This window comes from Trichomycterus rosablanca, chromosome 15 (genome assembly GCF_030014385.1).
Source record: "Trichomycterus rosablanca isolate fTriRos1 chromosome 15, fTriRos1.hap1, whole genome shotgun sequence".
NCBI classification, from domain to species: domain Eukaryota; kingdom Metazoa; phylum Chordata; class Actinopteri; order Siluriformes; family Trichomycteridae; genus Trichomycterus; species Trichomycterus rosablanca.
In genome coordinates this window covers 25,377,734-25,391,971 of record NC_086002.1, presented here as the reverse complement: position 1 = coordinate 25,391,971, position 14,238 = coordinate 25,377,734, and the positions used below count along the sequence as shown (strand labels likewise).

Genomic DNA, 14,238 nt, shown 5'->3' with positions numbered 1-14,238 from the left:
ATACATGTTTAAAAACCGAATATAAAAGAATAAATAGCAATATTTTATTACATTTTATATATAAATATATAGATAGGATAGATATATACATATTTTTTGTTTGTTTTTTAAGCGAGGCATTTGGGCACAATGTTTTACTGTATTTTACACAGAGATCGTGTTAATGATTGTAGTGTAATCTACAGTATGGATGTACATTGATAGTATGCAAACACGCCGTATGAAGGCTAAACGAGAGATCTGATAGTAAACGTAATACTAAAATTACTAATGATAACGCCAAGCTGTTAGGGCTACATAAAGTGAAAGTGTTATTTTTACTTATAATTATGCTTTCAAGCTTTTGGGGCTAAACGAGTGATTTGCAAATGTACGCATCTGTGAACGTACTACTACTAATAAGATAAGATAAGATAGCCTTTTATTATCCCACAGGGGGAAATTTGTAGTGTTTACAGCAGCTTTCAGGAATACAAAAATAGAAAATTACAAAAAGTTTACATGTATGTACACATATACTAAATAGTAAGAATATGTAAAAATTACAAAAATATAAACAGTATTTATAGAGGAAGTTAAACCAAGTATTGCAGTTATTAAAAAATATTGCACAAAGTACAGCAGGTACAGCAAGTATTGCACATAATTTAAAAGTAATTGCACAGAGAAGTACTAAAAACCAAGTGAATTATTGTGATGGTAATTGTCTACGTTTGGGACGGTGCTGGTTGTATAGCCTGACAGCAGAAGGAAGAAAGGAGCTGCGATATCTCTCCTTTGAGCAACGCGGGTGAAGAAGCCTGTCGCTAAAGGAGCTGCCCAGTGCAGTCACAGTTTCATGCAGTGGGTGATCAGTGCTCTCCATTAAGGAGGACAGCTTGGCCATCATCCTTAATGGAGAGCACTAATAATAACGATATTAATAATAAACCAGAAAGAATTTTCTCTTTTGTAGAAAATATGGGTGGCTCTTAAAAGAACCGTTGTGTTAGCGTGGAGGTCTGAACGTTTAACCCCCGAATCCGTACAGGGTGCGTCCCTGGCGTTTCAGAGCGTACACCACGTCCATTGCGGTGACGGTCTTTCTCTTGGCGTGCTCGGTGTAGGTGACGGCATCACGGATGACGTTCTCAAGGAAAACCTTCAGCACACCGCGGGTCTCCTCGTAGATCAAGCCGGAAATACGCTTCACACCGCCACGGCGAGCCAAACGGCGGATGGCGGGTTTAGTAATACCCTGGATGTTATCACGGAGAACTTTGCGGTGACGCTTAGCGCCTCCTTTTCCAAGACCTTTGCCGCCTTTTCCTCTTCCGGACATCGTTACTGCTCTCGTCGAGATGAAGAGAGTCAATGCAGGACGAGCGTTCACAGCGAGCCTGTTATTTCCTTCTACCGGACCTAGTTGAAGACAATGAGGCGGAGTTAAGCAGCGACCGCCCACTGTGACCGCAGCTGCTCGGAGTAGGTCTCATGTAAAGCGCGTAACTTAAAACCTCCACTGTTTTATCCTCACAGTAAATCGGTCCACAATCGATGTGATGTATTCCACATGACATATTTTTCTGTAACTAATGTTTAATGTTAAAAAAAAAAAAATTATAAACATGTTGTGCCAAAAGAATGAAAAGAAGAATGAAAGACAAACAAAGAAACAACCCTAAACACTTTGCAGCCCTATTATTACATGAAATGTATCAATTAATGTAATATTACTGTACGTGTATGATGTAAATGATATTTGTAATGTGATATAAATTTGTACAATAAAGTTTATTTAAAAACCCTAAACCCCATTACAATGTACTACTGTATAATCGCCATGTTTGTCGCATTTTTTAATATTGTACAATTAGGTGGGACAAATTGCCATTAGAGACATGACAATGTAGCCCAAAAAAAAAACATATTAGGAATACGGAAAGACAGTGTGGGAGAATACAGCAGTGTATGATCAAAAATTCATATTAGTTCATATCAGTACAGTTGTAGTGAATATTGAATTTGAAAGAAACAAATAGCTTTAGAAACTTTTCAGTGCTAGTGAAAGTAGCATTAGAGACACGTTATGATAAAAACAAAGATCTAAAACACCTGCAGCAGTGTAGGATGAGGTGTAGGTTAAATAAAACATGAGGGTAAAATTGTGTTGGAATGTGTAATATATAAATGGACAACGCCAGTGTTTGTTGCTAGCTTTTGCAGATGTGTGAGTGTGCTGGATCTGCTAGAGAAGTTCTGTCAGACCTGGGCCCTGACAGTAAATCCTGATAAATCTAAAATCATGATCTTCCAAAAGAAAGCCAGATCTCAGGAGAGCAGGTACACTTTCAATCTAGGAGACACCGCCCTAGATCAAACCTTTACTTATGAGTACCTGGGGCTCAAAATCAGCGCCTCAGGAGGCTTCGGTCTGGCAGTGGATGCACTGAAACAGAAGGCCTGCAGAGCCCTCTATTCAATTAAAAACAAATTAATTAAGATTGACATCCCAATTGGAATCTGTTTAAAGATCTTTGACAGTATAATCCTGCCCATTGCGCTATACGGTAGTGAAGTATGGGGTCAACTCAGTCATCATGACTACACTAGATGGGACAAGCATCCCACTGAAGTCCTGCATGCAGAATTCTGCAGAATGATTTTACATGTACAAAGAAAAACCCCAACCAAAGCATGCAGGGCTGAATTAGGTCGATACCCATTAATTATTAATATTGATAAAAGAGCCCTTAAATTCTGGATGCACCTAAAATCCAGTCCCACAACAAGCCTGCAGTTTCAGGCACTCCTATCCCAAGAGCTATACCCTGAAAAGAGTCCCCTGTGTCAGCTGGTCCAGAGACTGACCAACACACTGACCCCTAACAATCCCAACTCTCTGACCAGCACTGGTTCCCAAACACCAATCAGGATCACCCAAATTATCAAACACCTCATAAACACTTATCTGGAACATTGGACAACCAAAACTCAATCCCAAAATAGACTAAACTGCTATCTGACCCTAAAACATGAATTCAACCTGGCCACGTATCTCCTCACTGTCCGAGATACAAAGCAGAGACACATTCTCACCAAATACAGACTGAGTGACCACAGCCTGGCCATCGAGAGAGGCAGGATTAAAAAGTCCTGGATCCCCAGAGAGGAGAGACTGTGTGGTCACTGCAGGGCAGGTGAGGTTGAGACAGAGGTGCACTTCCTTCTAAACTGCCCAAAATACACAACAATCAGAAACAAATATTATAATCAGTTAGAAAGAGAGGTGAGCGGCTTCAGCTCGCCGACAGACAGCCAGAAATTGGCCATTATATTAGGAGAGGGACACACACACACATAATACCCCCACCCACCCCCCCACACACACACCACACACACACCACACACAATACCCCCACCCACCCCCCCACACACACACCACACACATCACACACACACCACACACACACATAGTAATATTTTCTTTTTTTGTGTGAATGATTGTCTAATTATATAATGAATATTTTCTTACCATTTTTTTCTATATATACACCTGTTTTTTTTTCCTTTTGTAAATATTTATATATACTATATGTATGCTTTGACAATACAAATATAGAAATTTGTCATGTCAATAAAGCAAATTGAATTGAATTGAATTGAATTGAATTGAGAGAGAGAGAGAGAGAGAGAGAGAGAGAGAGAGAGTAAAAAAAAAAAAGTAAAATAGGTGGATATTTACATTTTCAGCAGACGCCTTTATCCAAAACGACTTACATTACAGTGACAGTCTGAGCAATTGAGGGTTAAGAGCCTTGCTCAAGGGCCCAACAGTGATAACCTAGCAGTGTTGATGCTTGAACTGGCCTAGTACCTGAACCACTAGGCTACAGCTGGCCCTGGATATGTGTCACCTGGACTGCTAGAGCCATAGATGTTTTGTTAAAGTGGGTGTTAGTGGCTGTGATTGAATAACTAAATAAATACATAAACAATGAATACATTAAACAAATAAATACATAAAAAATGTGTAAAGCAGTGTTTGGATTTGTCTGTGCTGAACAATACCGACTTATAAAGTCTTTATAAGTGACATCTGTGTTAAAAATGTGTTTGTATATTTCACTGTATTGTGAGAAATGGGAAATTATAAGTTATATTCTGCTAAAGCATAACGTTTCATAAACATATTTCAAAGTCAGACACATCTTGATTAAAGTGAAAGTGGTCAAAGCTGTGTATCAATAAAATCCAAATAAGTGAAAGAAGACATTTTATGTTTCAGTGTTAGCTGTGTTAAAGTTATTTCTGAGTTTTAAAAAGAATAATTTAAAAAAAATAGACTTGAATCTGTTGTGTAGGAGCCATGTTTTGTGTTAGGAATGTGTCTGTGTATGTGAACTCAAATTAAGTAATTAATTTATTGCTTTTCTTTTTTTATGGGGGGGGGTGAACTGTTTTTTTTTATTTCCCTCTCAGTTTATGATTTAGGTGTGTGTGAGTGTATCCATCTTCACCGTAATGTGTTTGCGAACAGAACTGTGAGTGCAATAGATAGAAACTGCAATTTCTTAACAAGACTATTTATTTACTGAAGTCAGAAGTAAAGCCGTTTAGGGTTTACAATTTAAATCCCCATTATGGTACTAAACACAGAGAGAAATACAAGAACGTGAACAATGCACAACATTCAGGTGTGAAGCTTTGCTAGCTCAAATACAAAAGCAACAAGGTCTTTTTATAGCTCTTTATGTACTTTTTGGAAATCACAAAGCTGCTCTTGACTGCTTCAAAGGACTAAAAAACAGCAAATAAAGTCATTAAGTTCCAAAAGTTATAGAAATAAGATTTTGTGTATTGTTAATGTGAAAACCTACACTTTTAATGCCCACCTGTTTTCGTGAAAGTAAATTAAATTACCTAATTAGGGTTAAAAACCTGTTGGGGTTATTATAGTTTGGGTTTGAAGGAGGTTGGGCTTAAATTGGGCTCAACAGATATCATCTGTGCTGCCTAGGAACACAAGGCGCACCTGGAGCTGACGAACCACACCAGGGTCCTCATGCCTTCAGATCAGGTAGCGAGCACAATGAGTTCCAGCCTGAGTGTGAGTACCAGCCGGAGAACCTGCAAACGGCGACAAAAACCCGTCAGAAATGGGAGTCGGTGCTGCGGGACTCAGAGGACAAAGGTTAGGGTTACACACACACACACACACACAGTACAAAATACAGACTGTGTACACCGTGCAACACCAACGCCACTAAATTTCCGTGACAATTTTTTTTATATTACATAAAAATACATAAAGATATACACACATACACACATTAACACACAGATTTAGTTCATGTTTTCACATTTTGGCCACGAGATGGAAGAAACGCTCCACTAACCGTCTATTGGTTCTCCATAACATTATAATTACAGTTACTACTACTACCACCATCACCAATAATACTATTATTACAACTATAATATAAATAAAAATCATTATTATGAGTAATTATGATTATTTACACTTAATATTATACAGTATATCTGTTCTAAAATGCCTCTAATTACCCTGTGTTGAGTACCTAGAATAGTATTTTATTATTGATTTATTACTCTGAATAATAATTACTGATTATTAATCTTTTTTTTTGCATTAGTAGCATAATATTTTTACCACTGCTGCAATTTACTGCTCCTTCTTCTTTACAGTCATGTTTGTGTTGTTACTCTACTACTCATAACGACTATATTACTCTTACTAACTCAATGCTTTATAGAGCCCCATAAACATACACCACTATAAACATTATTAATCATGTGTGTTATAAGACACCACCTGCCAACAAGGACGGATCAAGGATAGTCTGGGCCCCTGGGCAAAGAGTTTTGGGCCAGGGCCCCCTGACCTCAAGGGCCCTGGCCCGGTCAGTAATCCAGCCATGCCTGCCAATCTTTAATCTGCTGTACTTATGTAACCTTGTTTATAATTGTTGTAAGAACATGTAAAGTACATCTCTACACACACAAACACATTAACCAGTTTTTCCTAATATTTATAACTGATAAATATAACTAAATTATAACTCGGAACACACACACAATGGAACAATAAGTAAATAAATAAAAACACTTTATGAAAATGCCCATTTCAGTGGCAGCATGTAAGTGGCTCTTAAAAGAGCCTTTGGGGATAACTGGATGGAGTGGGTTCGTTTAAGCTCGCTCTCCGCGAATACGGCGGGCCAGCTGGATGTCCTTAGGCATGATGGTCACCCTCTTGGCATGGATGGCGCACAGGTTGGTGTCCTCGAACAGACCGACCAGGTAAGCCTCACTGGCCTCCTGCAGAGCCATGACGGCAGAACTCTGGAAGCGCAGATCGGTCTTAAAGTCCTGAGCGATCTCTCTAACCAGGCGCTGGAAGGGCAGCTTGCGGATGAGCAGCTCAGTGGACTTCTGATAACGGCGGATTTCACGCAGAGCCACGGTACCTGGCCTGTAACGGTGAGGTTTCTTCACACCGCCAGTAGCCGGGGCGCTCTTGCGGGCAGCTTTAGTGGCGAGCTGCTTCCTCGGCGCCTTACCACCGGTGGATTTACGAGCGGTCTGCTTGGTTCTTGCCATCGCGTCTGGAACTCAGCACTTCACGAACTGTAGAACAGAATATGTCAGCCCGCCCAACACGCTCTATTTAAGTACCAGAGCCGATCCGCGCTCATTGGGCGTCTTGGTGACGCACTTTTCTCATTGGACGATCGTGCTTACGTCAAATGTCGCTGACTGGTCGGCGTTCTGCCGCTGCCTCGTTTCAGAAAACATAATATTTCCTCTATGCTGTTGGCGGGATTTATAATACTTTCCTTTCTTTCTTTGTGCTTTTAAAACACAGCCTACAATCGCATTTAAAGTATATACATTTAAAAAAATATATAATATTGATTATTTCGTTCATTTTGCTTATTATTAGTTATTATTAGCATTATTATTATTTTTGTTTCATGTGTATTACACAAACACGTTTGTTGCACCACTTTTAATTGTCTGTATTGTTGGTTTTGCTTCTGCAAGTGATATAAAACTTCACTTATGTATACATATAATGTATGTATATAGAGACATATGTAAAGATAGAGAAAAAATAAATCGTACATATTGAATTATTAGTTTTACCCTGTCATAAATCATGTGTGTTATGCCATGTGATTCTATGAAACGATATTACATTTGTTGTGTTTACACATTATCTGGGGAAAATGCACTTTTTCTGTGGAAATGGGTGGCTCTTAAAAGAGCCTTTTGGTTAGAACACGAGAGCGACTTTACTTGGACTTGGCTGCTTTCTCGGTCTTCTTGGGTAACAGAACAGCCTGGATGTTAGGCAGCACACCGCCCTGAGCGATGGTTACACCTCCAAGCAGTCTGTTCAACTCCTCGTCGTTACGCACGGCCAACTGCAGATGACGAGGGATGATACGAGACTTCTTGTTATCTCTGGCGGCGTTACCAGCCAACTCGAGGATCTCAGCGGTCAGATACTCCAGCACGGCAGCCAAGTAGACAGGAGCACCAGCTCCCACACGGTGGGCGTAATTACCCTTACGTAGCAGTCTGTGAACACGGCCCACGGGGAACTGAAGGCCGGCACGGGATGAGCGAGTCTTGGCTTTAGCTCTAGCCTTACCACCGGTCTTCCTTTTTAAATATGATCTTTATTAAGACATGATTTTCAGAACAAAGTTATTATCATTACATTACAATCCGAACCAGATAAAGAACACAGCAATAACACATACAAAACATAAAATCTATTACATACAAATTTTTACAACTTAAGTATCGACCATGGAAATTTTTTCTTAGCTTTAAGATCTTCAGTTCGCAACCGTCTTAAGTGACAAACAATCTGTTTACAAACAATGTCAGCACTTATATTAATTTGGTCTATAATTATTTTGCATCTTGTTTTCCAAATCTTTGTATTCACCACACAAATAATTAGCCAGTAAAATTCTTCAATATTTGTATGTACATTATCAAAAATACCATACATTATTGTTCTCATATTAATATCAAAATCCAAATTTAATGTTTTTACTTTATTCCAAATGTTGGTGGTTCTTGTACAGTTCAACAAAAGATGTTCAATTGTTTCTTCTTCCAGACAACCATGTATAGGACATTTAGTGGTGGTGACATAACAACTCCATTTCACAATTGTTCTAACAGGTAATCTATAATTTATTATTAGCCACATTGTGTCTCTTATATTTTCAGAAATATTTTTAGAGAGTATGTTCTTTATTATTATCTTACTTTCATTTAAATCTGTCTGTCTATACTGTAAGGTTTCTCCATGATAAAATGTATTAATTAATTTATAAATTTCTTTATTTGATAAGTTAATCCAGTCAATATTTAAGTTTGTATGCTTAAATGTGAAATCACCATAAATAAGTTTATAATAAAATACATCTTTTCTTTTCTTTCCTTTTTGTTTCAACCATTCAGATTCCTTTAGTATCCACTTAGCCTTCCTTTCCATTGCTTGTGCTATGTTTTTACAAAATGCAATTTTTAATTTAATGCCTAAATCGATTGCTCCTAACCCTCCTTGTAACTTTGGTTTAAACAAAAGGGTTCGTTTTGTTACCTCCCTATTTGTATTCCATATAAATTTAATACACAATTTGTTCAGGCGATTAATACATTTTTCATCTGGTGGAAAAACAGTAGCAAGAAATAATAATTTAGATAAAATAAAGGTTTTAATAATATGTATGCGAGTTTTATAGTTAGAGCCTTTGAATTTGTCCAGTTCATGTTTCACTGACTCTTCTTTCTTTTCCCAGTTTAGTTCACGTGCTCTGTCTTTAGATACATATATACCCAGTACTTTTATTTCTTCTTTTATATTAACTTCTAGATAGGGTTGTGTATTTCCTCCTATCCAAATACCTTCTGTTTTCATTTGGTTAAGTTTTGCACCTGCTATTATTTCATATTCATTAAAATAGTCTTTTAATATATTGTATTCAAATTGGTTTTTAATAAAAACTGTTATATCATCAGCATAAGCTGAGATTTTAATTATGTTGTTCTTAGAAAGTTTTATACCTTGTATTCTTGGGTCATTCTTGATTTTATTTAGAAGAGGGCTAATAGCTAGTACATAAAGGGCTGCACTTAAGGGGCAGCCTTGTTTAACTCCCCGTTCCACTAAGAAGGAATCTGTCAAAACACTGTTTACTTTTACTTGTGTCACAGATGTTTTATATAATAGCTTAACCATATGTATAAATTTAGGAGGAAACCCATAGTGTTCCAACACCAACCAAAGATACTCTCTAGATATTAAATCAAAAGCCTTCTTTTGGTCAAGAGCAATAATAAAATAATCGTTAATGTTTTTATTTGTCATTATCTCTCTTAAAGAATTCAAGTTGTCCCACATATATCTGCCTTTTATTGCACATGTCTGTTCCAATTCTATCAAATTGTCTAAATGTTCATTTATTCTATTCATTAAAATCTTAGCAAATATTTTATAATCTACGTTCATTATTGTAATTTGTCGCCAATTATCAAAATCATGTGGATCTCCTTTTTTAAAAATTAAGTTAATTACACTTTGATAAAAAGATTCATGCATTTTGCAGTTATTTATTCCATCATTAAAAGCGGATGCCAATAATTCCCCCACATCTTGTTTAAATAACTGATAGAATTCGGTGGGTATGCCATCTGTGCCGGGAGATTTACCTTTATTTAGTTGTTTAATGGCAATAAGAGTTTCATCACATGATATAGGTCTTCCTAGGTCTTCTGAACAATAAACAGTATCTTTTGTGCATGTACTCAAAAAGGACCGCACTTTTGTAATGTCTACTTCTATTTTTTTATACATCTTTTCACAGATATTTCTTATTAATATACATTTTTCACTTTCATCCTCAATTATTTTTCCCTTATCATTTCGTATCCCGGTAATATATTTATTTGATTTTCCTTCTCTTAATTGTTTAATTATATTTGTAATATTTGCTGGTTGATTTATGTCATGACCTGCTTGCATTTGAGGGCTTATAGTTAGTTCATCATTAATTTCAGTTAATTTTTTTTTAATGTCATTTAATCTATTCTCTTCTTCAGAGGTCAACCCAGATTTTGTAAATAATTCAATATATTCATCCAACAGTTTATCATAAATGTCGTTATTTTGTTGATGCAATTCCCTACATTTTCGTTTAAAAAACATTCTAATTTGTTCTTTTAAAACTTGCCATAATTCAATATTTGATCTTGTTAATACTTTTAGTTGTTTTATCCTATTAATTTCATTTTTAGTGTCGGAGATAATTATTTCTTCTTTTAAACAACGAGTATTTAATTTCCAATAACCTTTTTGTTCATATCTATATAATAATAGTTTTACATTTAGAGCTAGGTGATCAGAATCAACTAACAGCTCAGTTTTATACGATTTGACATGTATATTTTGTGATACATATATTTTATCAATCCTTGTTTTAACTGATTTGTCCATTCTAGTAAAGCCAATATCGATCGGGTAAATCTGTCTAAACGCGTCTTTTAGCTCTGACATTTCACATATTTTGTTTAAAAATTTACCATCCCTAGATAAAGGTATATCCCTATACGGTATTCTATCTTTTAAGTCAGAAATTATATTAAAATCTCCACACATTATTACGGGGAAACCAACATATAGTATCTCGAGAAGTTTATGTAGTATTTTCATCTTACCTGAACGATCTGTGGGTGCATAAACATTTATGATTCTTATTTTTTTATTATTAAAAAAACAGTCGACCAAAAGTAGACGACCCGGCACAAGAAGTCTAGTCTTAATTATTCTTACTGTTTTTTTTTTAAAAAAGATTCCAATTCCGTCGGCTCTATCTTTACCTATTGATATAATACATTCTCCTATTGTCCATAGTGAAGACATTTTTTTTACATCTTCTAAAGTTGTCAATCTTAATTCTTGGGAACATATTATATCACAGCGTTTATTCATAAATTTAGCTATTTTTATATTCATATTTTTATCAGATTTCATCCCTCTTACATTTATTGATATTATATTCAATGTCATTTTAAAATAATTTAAGTGTTACGTTTAATACCTAATGAGATCATTCAGGTAAGATGTCAACTAACAATATTTAGTCTGCATCTTTTACTCGTTTACTCGTGTCCGCTATAGATGAAATTTTTTTACGTCTCTTTTTTGAGATGCCTTTTTTTTCAGCCACTATGTTAACTGTGTTAGGTGAGTTAGCTTTTTTTATTACTGTTTGAACAGAATTTTCATCATTCATTGTTGTGGTGTCAGTTTGTCTTTCACCTGAATCAACTTTGGGTATCGGGGGAGGTTCTTCATCAGATGTAGCGTTTGAAGATGTTGAGTCCTCGGTGTCGCTGTCTGTATCGGAGGAGGTAGTGGTGGATCCATCAGAATCTGAACTCTCTTCTTGTTGATCTTTCTTTTGCTCTTGAGTCGGAAGTACCTCTTCTATTTGCTGTTGAGTTGAAGGCGTCTGTGCAGGCAGCTGCGTGTTTGCAACCTTTACGACGGATACTGTACAAGGACTTTGCAGAATTTTAGTTCTATTACTATACGATTGTGGGCAGGAAAAGTATGAATGTCCTTCTTGTCTGCATAAATTGCAGATCTCAGAATTGTCACATAGTTTGGCTTTGTGTCCCAGTTGACCGCATTTCCAGCATTTAATCGTGTCGCATTCTTTAGCTTGATGACTTGAAGATGTACAAATGTAGCACCGTTGTTGTTGTCCAGGAAAGGTGATGTTCCCGTTGTACGGCCCCATCGAGATAGAGTTTGGGATTTGCATTAGGTTTCCACCATCGTCCCTCTTGACTTTTATTTTGTACCTCCGTACACCATACCATATTCCAAACTGGTCTACTGGTTTTTGAACAGGTTGTAGTATATGTGCAAACCTCATAATGTACTGATCGACATCCTCATCCGCAACTCTTCCAGTCCAGAACTTTACAACGATGAACTTTACGTCATTTGGAATTGAAGAAACCAGTTCCCAGTGTTTCCAGAAACCACTTCCTGCACCATTACTAAATATATTGGTGAATTTTGCCAAAGTCTGTGAGCGGAAAAAACATATTTCAAAGTCCTTTCTGTTTGGGAGAGCAATAAAGGAGTAGATGTCTGTGGCGTTAATCCATTCGCTTTGGATGGATTCGCAGATGACGAGGGATGATACGAGACTTCTTGTTATCTCTGGCGGCGTTACCAGCCAACTCGAGGATCTCAGCGGTCAGATACTCCATCACGGCAGCCAAGTAGACAGGAGCACCAGCTCCCACACGGTGGGCGTAATTACCCTTACGTAGCAGTCTGTGAACACGGCCCACGGGGAACTGAAGGCCGGCACGGGATGAGCGAGTCTTGGCTTTAGCTCTAGCCTTACCACCGGTCTTCCCTCGGCCACTCATTTTGATGATCAGATGTGTTCGTCGGACAAAACTGAAGTAAACTGGGAGAGAGCTCGAAGCGGTATTATATAGGCAAACTGGCCTCTCACATATTGGCTTAGAGCGAAGGCTCAGCTGAGCCAATCCTAAACGCGCCGTCATGTCTCAGGGAAACACATACACGCCCCCTCACATACTGCCCCCCCTCCTCCTCCCCCCCTCTCTTCTCCTCCGTTCTCCCGCCCGTGTAATGTATGATACAGAAAAGCTTCTCTTAAGCAACAATTACATTATATTATGTCACAATAACATTTACATTATGTAAAGGGCTCATATACGTGAGTGCACATACATATACACATTTATGAGGATGTGTGACCAAATCATTATTACACATAAAACAGGACCAGTCATGTTTAGTGTTTTGAACTCCTTGCTTATTACACTCTCCACAAAATAAGTATGTATGGATGGTTGCATGTATGAATAGTTGTATGTTCGAATGCATGCTTATATGTATGTATGTGTTTAGGAAACGACTCTTTATGGGAGGATATAGGTGGCTCTTAAAAGAGCCGTTTTAAGAAAACGAAGTTAATAAAACAGGAACAAGTTTACTTCTTCTTGGGTGCAGCTTTTTTGGCCTTGGCCGCTTTGGGTTTAGCGGTCTTGGGTTTGGCTGCCTTGGCTTTTTTAGGACTCTTGGCTGCCTTCTTGGGGGTCGCCGGCTTCTTAGCCTTCTTGGGGCTCTTGGTTGCTTTCTTAGCGGCAGCAGCGGGTTTCTTGACCTTCTTGGGGGACTTCTTAGCGGCGGGCTTCTTGGCTGTTACCTTCTTGGGCTTCTTTGCAGCGGCGGGTTTCTTTGCGGCCTTTTTCACTTTAGGAGCGGCGGGCTTCTTCGCCTCGGTCTGCTTCTTGTTGAGCTTGAAAGAACCTGAGGCGCCGGTGCCCTTGGTCTGCACCAGGATGTCCTTGGTCACCAGGCTTTTGACGGCGAGTTTGACGCGGGAGTTGTTCTTCTCCACGTCGTATCCACCTGCAGACAGAGCTTTCTTCAGGGCGGCCAGGGACACGCCGCTCCTCTCCTTGGAAGCGGAAACAGCTTTGACGATCAGCTCGCCGACGCTGGGACCCGCTTTCTTGGGTTTGGCCGCGGTCTTCTTTTTAGGAGCCTTGGCGGGGGCCGAGCTGGCCGGTGCTGGAGCTTCTTCTACCATCGTTGTTGGAGCTAAAACGGCGCTAAGAAAGAGCGAGTGAAGCGCTGTGCTCTGTTGTACAGAGATTCCTCCCTCTTACAAAAGGGGGCGGGGCTTTATAGCACACATGAGAACTGTGTAGACTCAACTCGACCAGCGCAGCGTCTGTGTGCTTCCGTGACACATGCGCACTTGTGTTTTCTCATGGCAAATAGTGATTAAAATACAAGTCCTGATATAAAATACGAGGTAATAAAGTGCACGTCGGCCGAACATAAGCTCTCTCGTTCATGTAAAAGCCCGCAAAGGGAACCTAACGATGCTCTGTTTCCTTGTGTTCTGCTAAAACAGCACACCGCTCCTGATGCGTAAAGCGACGCAGCGCACATTTCACATCTTATTACACGTAAAAATATGCTGAGGAAACCCGATCTTCTTGTAGACACAGACTGAAAAGTGCAAACCAGACCTTGGTGTTTTCCACATGATTTTATAAGCGGATGTGAGCTTCCTTTTCTACTAGAAAAATAGGCTGTTTAGTGCGAAGTAAAACACAGCTACCAAGCAGGACTAGATCGAGTCCAGG

The 14,238-nt window shown here is 38.4% G+C and overlaps 3 protein-coding genes and 1 pseudogene across 3 annotated transcripts; all 4 read right to left on the bottom strand.

Annotated features, from left to right (window-relative positions):
- Positions 1-12,477, bottom strand: part of LOC134328774 (uncharacterized) — an 81,414-nt pseudogene extending 68,937 nt beyond the window's left edge.
- Positions 1,010-1,324, bottom strand: LOC134329092 (histone H4). The gene has a single exon (XM_063010339.1). It carries the CDS (start codon positions 1,319-1,321, stop codon positions 1,010-1,012), a length of 312 nt encoding a protein of 103 aa, XP_062866409.1. The 5' UTR covers positions 1,322-1,324.
- LOC134328935 (histone H3) lies at positions 6,032-6,603 on the bottom strand. Its single transcript, XM_063010177.1, has one exon. It carries the CDS (start codon positions 6,601-6,603, stop codon positions 6,193-6,195), a length of 411 nt encoding a protein of 136 aa, XP_062866247.1. The 3' UTR covers positions 6,032-6,192.
- Positions 12,478-13,070: 593 nt separating the features above from the next.
- Positions 13,071-13,673, bottom strand: LOC134328882 (histone H1-like). Its single transcript, XM_063010116.1, has one exon. It carries the CDS (start codon positions 13,671-13,673, stop codon positions 13,071-13,073), a length of 603 nt encoding a protein of 200 aa, XP_062866186.1.
- Between the last annotated feature and the right edge of the window lie 565 nt (positions 13,674-14,238).

Excerpts from the sequence above, each read along its gene's own strand:
- LOC134328882 (XM_063010116.1), bottom strand. The coding sequence starts at position 13,673 with ATGGTAGAAGAAGCTCCAGCACCGGCCAGCTCGGCCCCCGCCAAGGCT.
- LOC134329092 (XM_063010339.1), bottom strand. The coding sequence starts at position 1,321 with ATGTCCGGAAGAGGAAAAGGCGGCAAAGGTCTTGGAAAAGGAGGCGCT.
- LOC134328935 (XM_063010177.1), bottom strand. The coding sequence starts at position 6,603 with ATGGCAAGAACCAAGCAGACCGCTCGTAAATCCACCGGTGGTAAGGCG.